We start from the raw sequence: 17,985 nt of genomic DNA, 5'->3' as shown, positions 1-17,985 counted from the left end.
ATCCTTCTGCTTAAAAGCCCCTCCTCCCTCATCTTAAAGCAGCTGGTTTCCACAAGATGTAAGAAACAGGTGAGTTGAGTGGGTTTGGGGTAAAGTTCTGAGGTTTTCTGTTTTTCTTTTGTCCTTCCAGCAAGTCTGACCTTAATAGCTTGTAACAGGTGGAGTGCTACACAATTTTACTCATTTATATCTCCCATAATGACTTTTGCCTGTTCTGTTCGCTGCTTGCATGGCCAAGTTTTAGAATAGTGTCACGGAGAGAATTCGGTGCTCAAGTCTTTTGTTTAATAAATATATATAGTATGAAAAACGATCATTTTATTGGGGCAAACATTGGTGATAATAGACTAGTTCAAATTAGACTATTGTTGAGTAAATTGAAGTGAACATTTGACTCTTTAGCAACTGGCCACTATCCCTCCTAGTAAGGGGGTTTTCTTCTCTCTCCTCAATCTCCTCTCTCCCACCATTTTGTTTCTGTATCACCAATTAATGGATTGACAACATCGTTACAAAGCTTTTCGGTTCTCTGTATTTACTTTCCAGTTCTTAGAATGATGTTCCCTTTCCTTTTGGTTTTCTATGAGTTTCATTAGTTAGTGGCTAGCAGGTAATGTCGTTAAGTGTAACAGTGTTCTTGCAAGGTAACAAATCAGCTGGTGCAAGACGCACTCTAAGACTGGCACCTGCAGCACCACTTCTTTGGAACCCGGAACCTGGCTCTGAGGTGCACCTAGTTCACTCCTGGCAAGGGCGAGAGGATGCGCCTATGGCGGGAAAGTTCCAGCAAGGTCCAATCAGACACCTGGGATTAGGTAGCAAGGGCGGCGCGGAAGCCCCGCCCCTTAAAAGCGCCGCACCCCCTAGGCCAGTACTCCACCCAGGCCCCGCCCACCCGGCTCCCGCGCCCCGCCCCGCCCTGGGGCCGTGGCTAAAACCCGGAGCCGCCGTGAGCCCAGGGGACTGGAGAGACGCTCTGAGCATGTGCAGCACAGTTCGGCGGAGGCTGCCTCAGCCGGAGGCTGGTGCTCGGTGCTGATGCGAGCATCCGACTCGGCCTCAGCCCCGGAGCGGTCGGTCTTTCGGGCCGGGGAGGCAGGGAAGGAGCCGTAGCTTCCCCGCGGCCAGAGGACCCGGTACCACGGTGCACAAGCCCTGGCGGCCGCGGCGCCCTCGGGGCCCACGATGATGGCGGAGCAGGTGAAATGCGCCTCGGCGGGAGGCGGCTCCGGAGCGGGCTCCGGGCCGGTGGTGAACGCGGAGCTGGAGGTGAAGAAGCTGCAGGAGCTGGTGCGGAAGCTGGAGAAGCAGAACGAGCAGTTGCGGAGCCGAGCGGCCAGCGCGGCCGCCGCCCCGCACCTGCTGCTGCTGCCGCCGCCGCAGCCCGCCGCACCGCCCCCCGCCGGGGCCTGCAGCCCGCTGGGGCCGCGGAGCCCCCCGGCCGCCGCCGCCGCCGCCGCCGCCTCCTCGGGGAGCCTGGGGCTCGGGCTGGCGCTGGGCGCGGGGGGCGGCGGCGGTGGCAGCCCCGCGTTCCCGGGGACCTTCTGTCTGCCCAGCCCGGCGCCCTCCCTGCTCTGCAGCCTGGCGCAGCCCCCCGAGGCGCCCTTCGTCTTCTTCAAGCCGGCCGCGGGCTTCTTCGGCGCGGGCGGCGGCGGCGGCGGCGGGCCGGAGCCGGGGGGGCGCGGGCACGCCTCCCGGAGGAGCCCCGGCGCCGCCCTCGCCGCCCCCCACGCTGCTGGACGAGCTGGAGCCGCTGGACCTGGAGAGCCTGGCCGCCTGGCGGGACGAGGACGACTACACCTGGTACTGCCGAGCTCCGCGCCCTGCGCCGGGACGGCGGCCCCGAGGCCCCGGGGACGGCGGGAGGGTGTGGGCAGGCAGGGAGGGGGCCCTCGCCGGGGCCCCGGACGTGGTGGCCGGGCCGGCGCCGAGCTGGGTGCTGAGCGGAGGCTTCCCAGGAGGGAGGAAGCCTGCTTCCACCAGCTCGGCGGATCCGAGGGGGTGAGCTGACCCCTCCGTCTCTTTGTATTCTTCTCTCTGCTGGTTACTGGGTCCCACGCTCCTGGTTAGCATTGACTGAAACCCGTGCTATCTTGTCTTTTCGTTGCCAGCCTTTCTCTTTGCCCCTGTCTGTTTGGGTAGTGGCGGGGATGGTTCAGGGTTGGCCTCCGTCTGCGACTGTTTCTGTTTTTTCCTCCCACACGGACGCGGGATGGGATTTGCGTGTTGCCTCCCCTCCTGTGGCAGACACACCGCGCTGCCTAGTGATGGAACTCTCCTTAGAGACTCGTCCTTGCACTTTTAGGTTGTACAATCGGACGTCCTCATTCCCTGCGTTTTCTCTGATAACTTCTTATTTCAGAGACTGACTTTTTCATATTTTTTTAATGTGCTCACCTCACTGACTTGCCTATCAGTAATGTCAAAAATGGGGGCTTTTCAGGGAATGAAGTGGGCAGCTTGAGGGCACTCTACTGCCTAGGACCAAGAAACTTTCTTTAATTTTAAAACTGAAACTGCTAATTGAAGAAAAGTGAGATTAGAGAAACATTATATTTTTCAGAAACTTTTAAGTTATCAGAAAATTTGAGGCTGGCAACATTTATTTAGTTGAAATCTGGGATATAGTCAGGTGAGTGGACGCTTTAGATAGGGTAGAGCTTAGGTTTATGCTGAGGGGAAAATCAACAGCACTCACTTCTACATAGCAATGACACGAAGAATAGTTGTAGTCCCTCTTTTAACTTGGGTTCTTTTATTTAGGGCCCTTCCTATTTGTGCAAGCTGGGTTTTTCTTATTTTCTTTGTGTTCCTATTGCATAATTGCACAGGAGGGAATGGGAAATGGAGAACCTCACTGGTTTCCTACTGGGAACTGTGCTGTTCCTTTTCCTTTACTCTTACCTGAGAACTCAGTAAAGTGTAGTAACTAATTGGTTTGATTCTGAGAATCAAAATATATGGAGCATATTCATATATAAAGCATTCGTCATTCTCGTTAGTAGAAGTTGTAAAAATCAAAACAGCTTAGCACTTTCTGGAACATTAAGCCATTCTTTTTAGAAGCTACACCTTTATTTTTGTGGAATCCAGGCTGTACTGTAGGTCAGTTTCAGCCTGAGTATGTCACTGGAAAATGCTGTTGTGGTGGTTCTTAGGTTATCACTAACTAAAAGCACTCTCATATTATTTTAGATTGATTTAGTCCTCATTTGACCTTTTCTGAAGATAAGTAGCAAAGGGAGACTTATTTGTATTTTTTATATGGATCAGTTCTGTGCCTTAAAATACTAGCATTTAAAAATTAATATGAACCCTGGCCAGATGGCTCAGTGGTAGAGTGTTGGCCTGGCGTGCAAGAGTCCCGGGTTCGATTCCAGGCCAGGGCACACAGGAGAAGCGCCCATCTGCTTCTCCACCCCTCCCCCTCTCCTTCCTCTCTGTCTCTCTCTTCCCCTCCTGCAGCCAAGGCTCCATTGGAGCAAAGTTGGCCCAGGCGCTCAGAATGGCTCCATGGCCTCTGCCTCAGGCGCTAGAATGGCTCTGGTTGCAGCAGAGCAACGCCCCAGGAGGGGCAGAGCATCGTCCCCTGGTGGGCATGCTGGGTGGATCCCTGTCGGGCGCATGCGGGAGTCTGTCTTGACTGCCTCCCTGTTTCCAACTTCAGAAAAAAAAAAAAATGATATTATTTTATAAGTATATTAGATTGGTGCTAGTACATACAGAGCTAACTTAATTTTTTTTATGAGTGGACTTCTACCATATGTAGTTATCATCCAACTATTGCTAGTATTTAATATCTAGACTTTTCTTTTGTAGTTTATTTTTTTAATCAAAATAGCATTGAAATAACTTAAATCACCGACTTAGTTGAATTAACTTATTAGCACTTCAGATGGTTAGAAGCAAATCTAAATTGTAGCAGATTCTACTAATTTTATTCATCAAGTATATAGGTGAATTAGTAAATTACTTCTTTGACACTTTACAAATGCTTCTGCAGACAAATGGTACAGTATTTATAGAGTACTTTATCTTCCTCAAAACAAACCTAGGACTAGAATTCCAGGTGGAAAAACAGGGAGGGGTCATTAATCTTAACGGGATAGACTTAAACATTCCTTTAAGGTCACCTGACTTACAGAAAACTTTCTATCAGCATTATATGCATTGGGATATTCTTATATTGCAATATTTTGGCCTATTGATGAACAATAGCCACCAGGGTTTAACCCACCTGTTAATGCTTGCTTGCAAAGTCCTCTGAAGCTCCGTCCTCACTGCAAAATGTGTATGTCTTTGTTTTGTCTCACAGAAAGGGGACTTTGTTTGCAGGAAGGCAAATTATTTTTATTTTTTCTGTTAAGAAACAACAGTAGTGGATAAAATGTACCTGATTATTTAAAAAATACTTAAAAATAAGTTTTTTATTTTTATTGTAAAAGAAGATTAGACAAAGCACAGGAGTGAGTATGAAGTCTTATCCTTAGTTTACAACCATGACTCAGAGATAACCCTGTTAACATTCTGTAGATCCTTTGAGATAAAAACATAATTATACAAATCAATATGCAAATAATCTTTTATTGAACTATCTTGGATATCTTTGTCTCCCTGTAACAGTTACATAATATTAAGGACCAAGTTACTGTTAACTATCACCTACATTTTTTTGTGTATATTTTCCATGTCTTTTTATCATGATTTCATCCTAATGAATTAACTGAACTTAATATTTAATAGTTTGTTTAGAATAGTACTCCCTGCTAAGGTGTCCTGTCTTTGGGAAAATAAAACTTACAAATGTAGATTAATAATTGAATATTTTAGAAGTTCTATCATGTAAGTCTTTCTAATAAAATCTTAGAATATAACTGTTGACTTTTTATTAACAACCTGGATGACACTTGGTTCAAGAATAATGTTAGAAGGAAAACAGTGAATTTGTTTGTTTGTTTGTTTTTTGTGGCAGAGACAGAGAGTCAGAGAGAGGGACAGACAGACAGGAAGGGACAGAGATGAGAAACATCAGTTCTTTGTTGCTGCTCCTTAGTTGTTCATTGATTGATTTCTCATATGTGCTTTGAGGGGCTATAGCAAACCAAGTGACTACTTGCTCAAGCCAGCAACCTTGGGCTCAAGCTGGTGAGCCTTGCTCAAACCAGATGAGCCTGCACTCAAGCTGGCGACCTTGGGGTCTTGAACCTGGGTCCTCCACATCCCAGTCTGATACTCTATCCACTGCGCCATGCCTGGTCAGGCAAAAAAAAAAAAAAGGTGGAAAACTGAATTTGTAGAGACAGTATTTGCTTGATGATACTTTATTGGTTGATGAATGATTTATCAGGTCTCTTAAGCCTTTTTTCAAAACAATTATGTGGCCTATAAGCATCTTATCTATAACAAACAAAACAAAACAAAATTTTGATGTAAGAAGAACGATGTGTTTTGCTTTTCATTTATTCACATACTTATCTCAGTTGAATTTAAAGTATTTAATTTTGCCATGATATAATCTGGTTATTTTAGCACAGTGCTACTAGATTTAATATCTCAGAAAGTTCAAGTTGATTGCAGTTCCAGAACCTTAATTTTTAAGTCCAGTTATTATAATCCCATAGTATTTCAGCTCCTTGATTTCACTGTTAAGGGACTGAAATTCACAAATGAAATGACTTATGTGAGCTCCTCCAGTTATTTACTGAAAGAATTAAGACCAAAATCCAGATTGTTTACACAGATTCAGAATTGTTTACACCAATGATATTTTTCTTCTGCTTTGATGTGACCCATTAGTAGGTTATAAAGTCAGTTTAGTGGATTGCTTGACCAGCATTTTCTTTTTTAAAAAATGAAGTGCAGTAGAATATAAAATCAGAGTGTATTATATCTTACAATACCAAGTTGTCTTAAGTAAACTTGTTTGATTTTTATGTGTGTGTGAACTGGGTTGAAATAGTAAAGGTATTTGTGCATTAAGGTCAAAGTTAGAAAAACTGCAATTTATACTATTGGAAAGCAAACTGGACTTGGGAGAAAACAGGTGGGAAAGCACAGCTCTCAAGATTGGGTAGCAGTGCGGGGAGTCAGGCCTTGCACACCTCATACCAGGAAGACCAGTCTGTATCAGAAAATGCCAAGATAAGAACATGCTAACTAATACATAAAATAGTCATATAAGGAGACTTTTATTTTAGTGGAGTGGCTATCAACAGAATACTGAGACTTGTGTAAAGGTTTGTGGAAGGGATTTTAAACTTGCCCAACTGGAAAGGACAGGAAGAAAGTTCATAATTACATAAGGAAAAAGTGTGATGTGTACAAATTAAAGAAACGTTAATGAATGAATATTCATCTTTCATGTGTAACACCAAGATCCTGGACAGCTGGCTGAAATCCTTGCCAATTCTTCATGAAAGCTGTTGAACACCTTGTGCTATACAGATGGCACAGCTAAATTAGACCACCTAAACTTTTTTTTGTGTGTGTGTAATTGATTTTCAGTGAAAAGACCAGAGGGTGCTTCACTTTCTGACAATGCTAATTGAAAACAACAGTGTTTTCTGGGAGCCCGAGGAGTTGACTGAAGTATGTGCTGATGTGTCTTTAAAATGAGTAACTTGGAAACACTGCAGGGAGACCCTGAAATAGAAGTTTAGATATAACTGGAGGGAGTGGGGAGATTCTACTATAAGACAGTTCAGTAACATTTTGACCAATGTAATGCTGGTGGTTGAGGCCAGGCAGGTTCACATTGAGTTTGGGCAGATGGTAGAAGAACTGTGGAGCTGGAAAGCATCGAGCCATTTCTGTTTATTGGAGGCTTGCAGAGGCGGGCTAGCAAATAAGCAAAGGACAACTGCTTTTCGCATTGGAGGGCAAGGGATCAGTTAAACCGCTCCTCATGGTGGTGCTGAGGGAATCAGGGAACCTCACCTCACAGTGATGGGAGGGCACTCTGGCAGAATCACCCCTGAGGGAAAGCACCCATAGCTTTTCATAGAGACACACACATGGCTTTCTGCCTCGTGCTCATGCACTAACCATGCAGAGTGCTTGCAGCCGGGGAAACCAACAAGCAAGTCTAACACAGCTGTTTTCTCCATAACCATATATCCTTTTAATAGCTTAGTGATGGTCAGTTTCTTTTGCAGTGGCTGACCATTTTGACCCTAGCCAGGTGCTGGTTAATTGAACACTGTTTAATTTGGCTAGAGATTGGTTGATTTTGCTTCTTAGTGCTGATGTTTTAGCTTTCTTTAAAATAAAACTTGTAGTGATTGAAGTCTGAAGATTACTTGAAAGTTGCTACATATTACCTTTTAGTGATGTATGTGTATAATATGAATATAGATATTGCTGAACCATTTGTTTTTGTATTATCTTCAGAGGGATGACCTTAGAACCAAACATTTACTTGAGAATAATTGAGATAATTGTAATGCTTCATTTGAAGAATTTAGGGTGGTTGTGGTGGGCTTTGTATTATTTCTGTCTTAAGTGTTATTAGCAATGCATTAAGTCAGGGGTACAGAATATGAGATATATGGAAAAGAGAGTTTATGAGGAGGATAAGTTCCTAGTCATGTGCTTTTGGAAGTTATTGAAGAAAAGTTAAAGAAAATTAGAGTGTGACATTTCAAATATTCGTGCCAGATAATTCACCGATTGAACTGTAGAAGTTGAAAGAATAATTGGTAAGTCATTACAACGTATGTTGTATTAATGATGGCAAAATAGGATGTTGTAAATGTTGCTGGCATTGTAATGACAATGAGTAAGGTGATTTTTAAATGACTTTTTACAAGATTAGAAGCATTTAGTAGAAATATAGGTTTTTTTTTCTTTGCCCAATTTTAGAGCTATATTGTACTCAAGGAGTTTGTAGTTACATGATTTTTCTTTTTTCTTTTTTATTTAACTTTAGCTGTAGGCCTTAGCGATAGAAATAGTAGGCTTGGTGCTGTCTGGGGTACCTTATTTGAAGACTGACTGAAAATAATCATTTGTCTTAATACCATATATGCTTCAAAAGTTTCATCAAAGTAATACAATAAATAAGGAGTATATGGGTCAAAAACTCATCTATCGCAAGGCTTACTACAGGAAGCAGCAATGCTCTTTCTTACCTTTGAGTCATCCACATGGGCATCACTTTATACTCTTCTAGCTGTTTCTTTTGTTCTTTTTTTCTGAATGGTCTTTATATATATGAACTTAGACATCTATAGACTTGTTTTGGAAAGTGAAGACTTAAGCTTCCTTCCCCTCACCCCAAACTACCATATCTCCTTTCTTTTCTCATGTTTTTCATATGAAATCATTGTAATGCCGGAATTATGATCATAACTGTTACTAGCTGAGTTCTGTTAATTGTATGTTACATTTACTTTTTCTAATTCCCTTTGTTCCTCCAAGAGTTATAATGGTCTTTTTTCCCTTCACTTTTCTTTAATCTCTTATGACTAGTTATTTATCCAAACACTACTAGAGCTGAAAAATTCCTCAATAAGGCCAAACATATTTGATGATTTCTTAAACCTGTCTTTAGAGATGTATTTTGTGGTGTTATTCCTTCTGAAACTCTGTTGTTGTTGTTTTTTTCTTTTTCAAGTGAGAGGAGTGGAGATAGAAAGATAGACTCCTGCATGTGCCCTGACCGGGATCTACCCGGCAGCAGCCCCATCTGGGGCCATGCTCACTACTGAGCTATTTTTTTAGTGCCTGAGTAGGAGGCTCCACAGAGCAATCCTCAGTACCTGGGGCCAGTGTGCTTAAACCAATCTAGCCATGGCTGTGGGAGAGGAAGAGAGAGAAAGAGAAGGGGGAGGGAGGGTAGAGAAGCAGATGGTCATTTCTTCTGTGTGCCCTGACTGGGAATTGAACCTGGAACACCCATACATGGGGCAGACGCTCTACCACTGAGCCAGCTGGCCGAGGCCTTCTAGAACTCGTAAGTCCATTGCTCCTGTCTTTACTGTTTGCTCCTTGGGCTGGATGCCTGGTGCTATTGTCATGGGAATTCCTTGGGTTTCTTACCTATGTAGGGTTTCCGATTTCTTTAATTCTGTGTCTTCCTATTTTATTTATTCTTACGGGTGGGGTGCAGTCTCCATTAGCTTTCTGAGAAATGGCACATGTATGAGAAGTACACTTTGAAATCCTGCATATTTGAAAGTGTCTTTACTTTCTCCTCATAAAAGATTCAAAGTTGGTTTGGGCATAGAAGACCAAGTCAGTCATTTTCCCTCATGTTTGAAGGCCATGCTCCATTTTGTTCTAATTTTTATTATTTTCTAGATATTGAAGTGCACTGTGATTTGGATATATAACCCTATTTCTTTAGCTTTGTTTCTTCATTCCTAATGTCTTAAGTGTCACACCCTACCTTGGTATGGGTGTCTCTATTCATTTATTGTAGTGGGCATATGTGGCTGCTTTTACTCTAGAACTAAATGGCCTGTCTTTAACTCTCAGAAATATTCTGCTTTTTATTTATTTATTTTTAAATCTTTTCTATGTATGTGTGTGCGTGCGCGCGTGTGTGTGTGTTTTAGAACCTGTCATCAGATATAGGCCCACCTGGTACAGCCATTTAATTTTCCTATATCACATTGTATATCTATGTCTTGGTTTTGTTTCTGAGAGACTTCTTCAGCTTGATTTTCAAAACTCACTTATTGAATATTTTGTTTCTGCTATAATAGTTTTATTTTTCAAAAATGAATAAACTTTTTTTAAATATTGTTTTTGTTTTATGAATGCAACATTTTCTCTCAGATGATATTGTATAGTTGTCTTGGATTTTTCACTCTCTGCATTGTTTTTCTCCTCAGCTTTTTCTCTGCCTTTACTTTGAGTCTCTGGGTTTTATTTAAAATGAATATTCCAAATATCTAGTATTATTGGTTGTCTGTTCATACCCAAAGGAAGTATTGAAGTTGATTTAAAATTCTTCCTGTGTGGAGTTTTTTGACTGGTGTACTTTACTAAGTGATTGAGTGGGTAGCTATAGGGAAAACAGCTGTGTTAGGCTTGCTTGCTTGCACTTTGCATGATTAGTGCATGAGCACATGGCAGATCCATGTGTATGTAGCCTATGTTAGGCTGCAGGTGCTTGCTTTCAGTGTGGTTTTGCACAGATTGCTTGCCCACCACTGTGAGGGGCTGTGTTGCTGTTTGTTCACCTGCTGCCTGAGAAGTGATTTCCCCTACCTGTTAGCCCGTCCACGGTTGTGAGAATATAAAGGGGAATGACCTGACGCTTTCCGCTCACATTCCTCTATCATCTGGCTGAATCCAGTGTGGACCTACCTGGCCTCGGCCACCGGCATTATAGTAGCACTTCAGTTTCAGTATCTTTGGATTTTCTCTTGGTTTCATCAGACTGCAGTCAGAGCTTCTCTGGGTCAGCCTGTCCACATAGTAAGGCTTCCATCTTAGGTTGTGATAGAGAAGGGGTGGTGGGACTGGCTGTTATGGGGTAGAGGGAGGACATCTAGGTCCCAGTTGTTCCTTATGCAGACTTTCAGCTGAACTCCCTGCTTTCAGTTGTTTGATCATCTCCATGTTCTCTGAACTTCAGGGTGGAGGTGAGACATAAGTACCAAATAGCATGGATAGACATGGAGTATGAAAGAGAAATCTCCATAAATAAATATGGCAGAATGAGTCAGTTAGTAATCGTATGTGCTGTGGGCAGTGAGCATTGCTTTTTGTGTGGTCAAATGAAAGAACCATATTACATAGGCTGTCAGAGATTGAGTTCCCCTACAAGCAAAGAGCAAAAACTCACCCCCCTCCCCCAAAAAATTGGTCTGTGGATCCGAAATCCTGCAGTAGGCTGGTTGGCAGGAGCTTTCTAGTAGCAGTGGCCCTTCTGACGCTAGAGGTAACAGGCAGAACAGTGCTGCAGGTGGTTGCTTCACGTGGCCGCTGAGAGGGGTTTGAAAAGAGGCAAAGGCTCAGACAGCGACATGATTTGTATTAAACAGGAAATTATTAACTTAAAGACTATAGGTAAGGAAGATTCTCACTTGACTAATTTCATGGCTCATTTATGTCTGAGCGGTGGCACCTGCTCCTCTTTGATTCACCTGTGTGGTAGATGGCAACTTGAGTCTCAAATCTTAAGAACATTGACGGGCAGTTTCTGTCTTGAGACTTTTATTTTAAAGTTTTATTAAGATATAAATGAAATATAAACTGCATATACATACTTAAAATGTACTATTTGATTGTTTGTTTTTTTCTGAAGTGAGAAGCAGGAAGGCAGAGAGACAGACTCCTGCATGTGCCCTACCAGGATCCACCCGGCATGCCCACTGGGGGGCGATGCTCTGCCCATCTGGGGTGTTGCAACCAGAGCCATTCTAGCGCCGGAGGCAGAGGCCATGGAGTCATTCTCAGCGCCTGGGCCAACTTTGTTCCAATGGAGCCTTGGCTGTGGGAGGGGAAGAGAGAAATAGAGAGGAGAGGGGGAAGGGTGGAGAAGCAGATGGGCGCTTCTCCTGTGAGCCTTGGCTGGGAATTGAACCCAGGACTTTCACACGCCAGGCCAACACTCTACCACTGAGCCAGCCAGCTAGAGCCTATTTGGTAGGTTTTGACATGCATATCTACCCATAAAACCGTCACCACAATCAAGATAGTGGCTATATCCCCATGCTCCAAGTTTCCTGGTGGCCCTTTTGTGTCCCTCATGATCCTGTCTATCTCCAACCCAGGTAACCAGTGATCTGTTCTCTTTCAGTCTGGATTAGTTTGCATTTTCTATACTTTTAGAGCAATGAAGTCATTTACTGTACACTCCTTTTTGACTTCTTATAATCAAGATATTTATTTTGAAAGTCATTTGTTGCATTCATTCCTCTTTTTCATTGTGAGAGCTATTTGATTGTATGGACATTACAATAGTTTGTTTATTTATCGTTTAATGAACATTTGGGTTTTCAGTTTTTGGCTGTTACAAGTAAGTCTTTGTTATGGCCACATGCATTCCTGTCTCTAGGCTAAATACTTAATGACTTTAAAATGGCTGGTACAGAGAGTAGGTGTATGATAACTGTTCCAGAAGCTACTATAATCTTTTCCAAAGTGGTTATACCATTTTATATTTCTACCAGCATTGTATGAGTCTCATTTTCTCCACATTACCAATACTTGCTATGGCCAATCTTTTTATTTTAGCCACTCTGATATCTAGTTGTATCACATTGTTGTTTTAGTTTGTGTTTCCCTGATGACCAATGACAAGCACATTTTCTTTTGCTGTTTGCCATCATAGATTTTCTTTGGTGAAATGTTTGTTCCAGTCTTCCGTCTGTTTTTTAAAATTGGGTTGCTTTTTTTCGAGTTTGCAGAAATTTTGTATATATTTTGCATAGAAGTTATTTTATCAGGTATATGATTTGCAAATATTTTCTTCCAGTCCATGGTTCATTATTCATTTTCTTAATAATGTCTTTCAAAGAGCAAAGTTTTAACTTTGATGAAGTTCAATTGATGTTTTTTTTCTTTTATGGATTATACATTCAGTATAAGAAGTTGTATCTAAGAAATACTCATCAACCTAAGAATACAAAGGCTTTCTTTTGCCTGTAGTTTCTTCTAAAAATTTTGTAGTTTCAGGTTTTACATTTTTGTCTGTCATCTGTTTTGTGTTAACTTTGGATATTGTGGGCAGTATGGATCAAAGTTTCCTTTTTGTATATCGATATCCATTTGTTCAAAAGATTATCTTTTCTTCATTGAATAGTGTTTGTAATTTGCCAGAAAATCAGTATTCCATATAGGTGTAGCTCTGTGTTTGGCCATCTCTGTTGCCCATTGATCTATTTATCTTTATGCCTTTCTGAGACTCTTTGTTACCATAGCTTTGTAATGGTGGCTCAGCAGTAGCTTTCCACCTTGTTGTTTTGGCTATTCTGGGATCTTTGCATTTCCACGTGAATTTAAGAATGAGCTTTTATACTTCTACAAAAAGCCTACTGAGATTTTGATGGGGATTTTGTTAAGTATATTGATCAATTTAGGAATAATTAACATTTTAATGATCTTTAGTCTCCTGACCTGTGAATGTTGTCTATTTATCTCTTTATCTCAAAACAATTTGTAGTTTTCAGTGCACAGGTCTTGACATCATGTGTCAGGTTTATCCATAGGCATTTTATGTTTTATTTTTATGCTATTGTAAGTGAAAAGTGAAACTTTAAAAGTAGTGATTGTTGCTAATAGACAAATACAATGAACTTTTGTACATTGATCTGGTACCCTAAAAACTTACCAGAAAACTGCTTTATTCTAGTATCTTTGTTGTAGAGTCCTGTAGAGAAAATAGCTGTGTTAGGTTTGCTTACTTGCACTTTGCATGACTAGTGCATGAGTACGTGGCAGAGCCACGTGTGTGTGTGTGTGTGTGTGTGTGTGTATAGCCTACATTAGGCTACAGTACTTTCCCTTGGCACGGGATTGCTTGCCAGTCACCAAAAGAGCAGTGCTTTTTGCTGCAGGGAAAAGAGGTTTTCTCTTGCCTGTTTGCTCGCCTGCCACTGCAAGAATCTAATAAATGGGAATGACCCTGTGCTTTCTGTCTCCGCAGTACCTATATCGTCTGCCTGAATACAATGTGAACCTGCCTGGCCTTGGCCACCTGCATAACAAGTCCTCAGGTTTTATACAGACAATCATGCCGTCTGTGAATAAAGACAGATTTACATCTTCCTTTTCCAATGTGACTATTTTTATTTATTGCTTGATTGCACTGGCTGGATCCTCCAGTCTTTCTCTTGTTTTTGGTATTAGGAAAAAACATTCATTGGCTTTCATCATTACAGATGCTGTTTTTGTTGCTGTATTTAATGAAATCAAGGATGTCTCCTTCTAGTCCTAATTTGCTGAGAGTTTTCTTTTTTTAAAAATAAGGAATTGATAAAATCTGCTTTAGTCTTTGTCCATTGAGATTAGTATATGGTTTTCTATTTTAGTATATATGTGGTAAGGCACATTTACGTTTGAATGGTAAACTAACCTTTTATTCCTGGGATAAATCCCACTTACTAATGACGAAATGTACCTTTTACTTATGGTTAGACTCAATTTCCTAAAATATTTAAACTTTTGCTTCTGTGTTCATGAGGGATATTGATCTTTAATTTCTTTCCTTGTAACGTGCATGTCTGGTTTTGGTATCAGTTAACACTGGCGTGGTAGGTGTTAGGAGGCGTTTCTTCCTCTCCTGTTTTTTTTTTTTTTGGAAGAGTTCCTGAAGAATTGGCATTTTCTTTAAATATTTGGTAGAATTCAGTGGTGAAACCTTCTAGGTCTGGACTTTTCTTTGTGGGTAGTTTTTAAATTTTAAATTTTCCATCCTTTTAATCCATGTGTTTGTATTTAAAGTGTATATGTTGTAGGCAGCATATAATTGGGTCTTTAAAAATGAGGAGACAAAAAACTGAACAAAAAAAGAGGAGAAACATGTCCATACGCCCATCAGAATATTTCCCCTTAGTTTTTATTGGTTAGGAGGATTGTTTCCAGGGCCTTTGCCTAAACCAGTCACTGGGCAACAGGAATAATGGGGCTACTCTGATTCTTGGACCAATGCATCCATTCTTAGGTGTGGTCTCCAGACTGCATTGTCAGCATCACCTGGAACAGGGGTCCCCAAACTTTTTACACAGGGGGCCAGTTCACTGTCCCTCAGACCGTTGGAGGGCCGAACTATAAAAAAACTATGAACAAATCCCTATGCACACTGCACATATCTTATTTTAAAGTAAAAAAACAAAACAAAACGGGAATAAATACAATATTTAAAATAAAGACCAAGTAAATTTAAATCAACAAACTGACCAGTATTTCAATAGGAACTAGGCTCCTCTCACTGACCACCAATGAAAGAGGTGCCCCTTCTGGAAGTGTGGCGGGGGCCGGATAGATGGCCTCAAGGGGCCGCATGTGGCCCGCGGGCCATAGTTTGGGGACCCCTGACCTGGAACTTGCTAGAGATTCAGATGCTTTGACTCCACCCTAAACCTACTGAATCAGGTAGATTAGACCTGCCTGCAATCAGGATTTAGCAGTTTTTGTTTCAGCAAGCCCTCCATGAGATTTCGATGCGCCAAAGATTGAGAACAGCTGGCCTAGAATAACCTTTATTTACTTGGGAGGTCTAGAGAGCTACCTAGTACTGGACAGTTCGGGGGTCCTTTAGTAGGAGAGGGATGGGTTTAGGTGATAACTCTTGTACTAGTAGACTGAAGTGGGGCCCAGGAATATGAATTTTTAATCACTATACTCTTGATTAAGATAGGACCATGTGGCCTGACCTGTGGTGGCGCAGTGGATAAAGCGTCGACCTGGAAATGCTGAGGTCGCCGGTTTGAAACCCTGGGCTTGCCTGGTCAAGGCACATATGGGAGTTGATGCTTCCAGCTCCTCCCCCCTTCTCTCTCTCTCCCCCTCTCCTCTCTAAAATGAATAATAAAAAAAAAAAGACCATGTGTCAACACTGTCCGAGAATGATGATATATTAGGATTACTATTAAATCAATTAAAACAGATATTTTAGAATCTTCATCTGTAATGGAGTTAGCAAATTGTATTCTATGGGTACATTGGGCCTGCTGCATAGTTTGTATGGCTGGGCAGCTAGATTTTTACATTATTATCAATAAATGATTGAAAAAATCAAAAGAATATTATTTCATGATGTAAAAGTTATGATAAATTAAACTTGATGTCTATAGGTAAAATCCATAGGACCTTATTCATTACATATCACCTATGATGTTTCTGGGCTGCAATAGCAGAGTTGAGTGGTTGTGACAGACTGTAGCCCACAAAGCCTAACCACTTACTAGCTGGCCCTTTACAGAAAAAGATAGCCAACCCTTGACTAAAGTGGATAGTTTTCTGAAGAACAGTACATTCCCCAACCATCTTGGATAACTGATAAACTACTCTGATAGGTGAGTGTAATAGAGTGTAAAAGAGTGAATAATGGGTATGTTATTTCAAGAAAGTGCGCTTATTAGAATTATGGTAACTTTGTTTAAAGGAGTATTACTTTAATGAGATTTGTAATTAGATTACAGCTTCTAAAGTAAGGTCAATTACTAGAGTCAGTGATTATAATTTTCTTTCTCCTTTTTTTTAGTTAACTATTAGTTAATCCTCAAGTTAAACCTTTTTATATAACCCTATCACTGAAATTCTAAAATTTACCTTAGCGTAGTATATCAATGAGAGGAAATCTTTGTTTTAACTTACAGTGCCTCATGGTTATTTTGAATTCTACCCATTATTATATAATGGTATAGGTGCTGCAAGTGAACTCTTCCTTAAATATTTTTCATAGCTGTTTGGCTTTAATGAGAAAGAAGCACTTACCAAACTTAGTATAGACTTTACTAGAGAAATTTCTGATTATTTGAAATTTGAGAAAATAAACAGACAATTGACTTTCACTTTTAAACAACACATAAGATTTGCTTTGCTTGCTACGTCATGTCATGTTTACATACATACATTAGCTCATGTAAGGTTCTGTTGCCAAGAAACACATGAAAATATTCATTTCTAGAAATATGAGCCTGACCTGCGGTGGCACAGTGGATAAAGCGTCAACCTGGAAACACTGAGGTTGCCGGTTCAAAACCCTGGCTTGCCTGGTCAAGGCACATATGGGAGTTGATGCTTCCTGCTCCTCCCCCTTCTCTCTCTCTCTCTTTCTCTCCCCCCCAAAAAAATGAATAATAAAAAAAAAAAAAAAATAGAAATGTGAGGGAGATCATCATGGTTATTTCAATAACAAATCTAATCTCTCTGACTCTCAGACATTTTCATAGTTTTTGGGAGTCCTTTTCACCAACATACATAAAGTGTCATATTATATTTAGGGATGTTTCCCTATTAAAAAGTAATTTGGGCCCTGGCCGTTTGGCTCAGTGGCAGAGCGTCGGCCTGGCGTGCAGAAGGCCTGGGTTCGATTCCCGGCCAGGGCACACAGGAAAAGCGCCCATCTGCTTCTCCACCCCTCCCCCTCTCCTTCCTCTCTGTCTCTCTCTTCCCCTCCTGCAACCAAGGCTCCATTGGAGCAAAGATGGTCCGGGCGCTGGGGATGGCTCCTTGGCCTCTGCCCCAGGCGCTAGAGTGGCTCTGGTCACAAAAGAGCCACGCCCCGGAGGAGGGGCAGAGCATCGCCCCCTGGTGGGCAGAGCATCGCCCCTGGTGGGCAGAGCATCGCCCCCTGGTGGGCAGAGCATCGCCCCTGGTGGGCGTGCCGGGTGGATCCCGGTCGGGCGCATGCGGGAATCTGTCTGTCTCTCACCATTTCCAGCTTCAGAAAAATACAAAAAAAAAAAAAAAAAAAAAAAAAAAAAGTAATTTGGGTATTTGAGCTAATCAAATGTGAGTTAAATACATGTTATTTTCTTTGTAAGGTAATTTGTATATACCAATATAATGCCTATAATGTAGATTTCTCTTTTTAAGGTTATATGTTGGCTCTTCAAAGACGTTCTCACCAGAGAAACCCCTGAGCCCTCTGCAGTGGTGTAGGCATGTCCTAGATAATCCGACTCCAGAGATGGAAGCAGCCCGGCGCTCCCTGTGCCATCGACTGGAGCAAGGTAATTGCCAGCCTGTATGTACGTTCTCAGACTTGCCACTGTCAACTCCGTTTTTGCTGGGTTTGGAATAAGCATTTAAATGGAAAAACCTTACCCTGAGGTGCGGCTGTTGCATGCAATTCACTTCACATGTATTGTACATCAGGGTTCTTAATATAGACTATATTTAGTTTTGTGCTTGTGTGTAGCCAGATTTTTAGCTTGTTTTAGTTTGTATTTCGAAGTAGAAATACACATGTTTTTCTGTTTTGTTTTTTAATTTCTGTTTACAAATATACCATAAGTAAAATGGCTCAATCTCAAATTCTCTGGGGATGGTAACAAGTTTGTGTGGTTGAATTCCAAGATGGAA

General features: G+C 41.7%; 1 protein-coding gene across 1 annotated transcript in view; it reads left to right on the top strand.

Annotated features, from left to right (window-relative positions):
- The first annotated feature begins 1,047 nt into the window (after nucleotides 1–1,047).
- SLAIN1 (SLAIN motif family member 1) overlaps nucleotides 1,048–17,985 on the top strand; it is an 80,205-nt gene continuing 63,267 nt past the window's right edge. Inside the window, 3 exon segments of the mRNA XM_066236857.1 lie at nucleotides 1,048–1,674; nucleotides 1,676–1,803; nucleotides 17,497–17,633. Of these exon segments, the coding sequence (XP_066092954.1) occupies nucleotides 1,186–1,674; nucleotides 1,676–1,803; nucleotides 17,497–17,633 (754 nt within the window). The 5' untranslated portion in view covers nucleotides 1,048–1,185.

This window comes from Saccopteryx bilineata, chromosome 6 (assembly GCF_036850765.1).
Source record: "Saccopteryx bilineata isolate mSacBil1 chromosome 6, mSacBil1_pri_phased_curated, whole genome shotgun sequence".
NCBI classification, from domain to species: Eukaryota; Metazoa; Chordata; class Mammalia; order Chiroptera; family Emballonuridae; genus Saccopteryx; species Saccopteryx bilineata.
The sequence above is the reverse complement of the archived record's forward strand: the minus strand, read 5'-3'. Positions and strand labels throughout refer to the sequence as shown.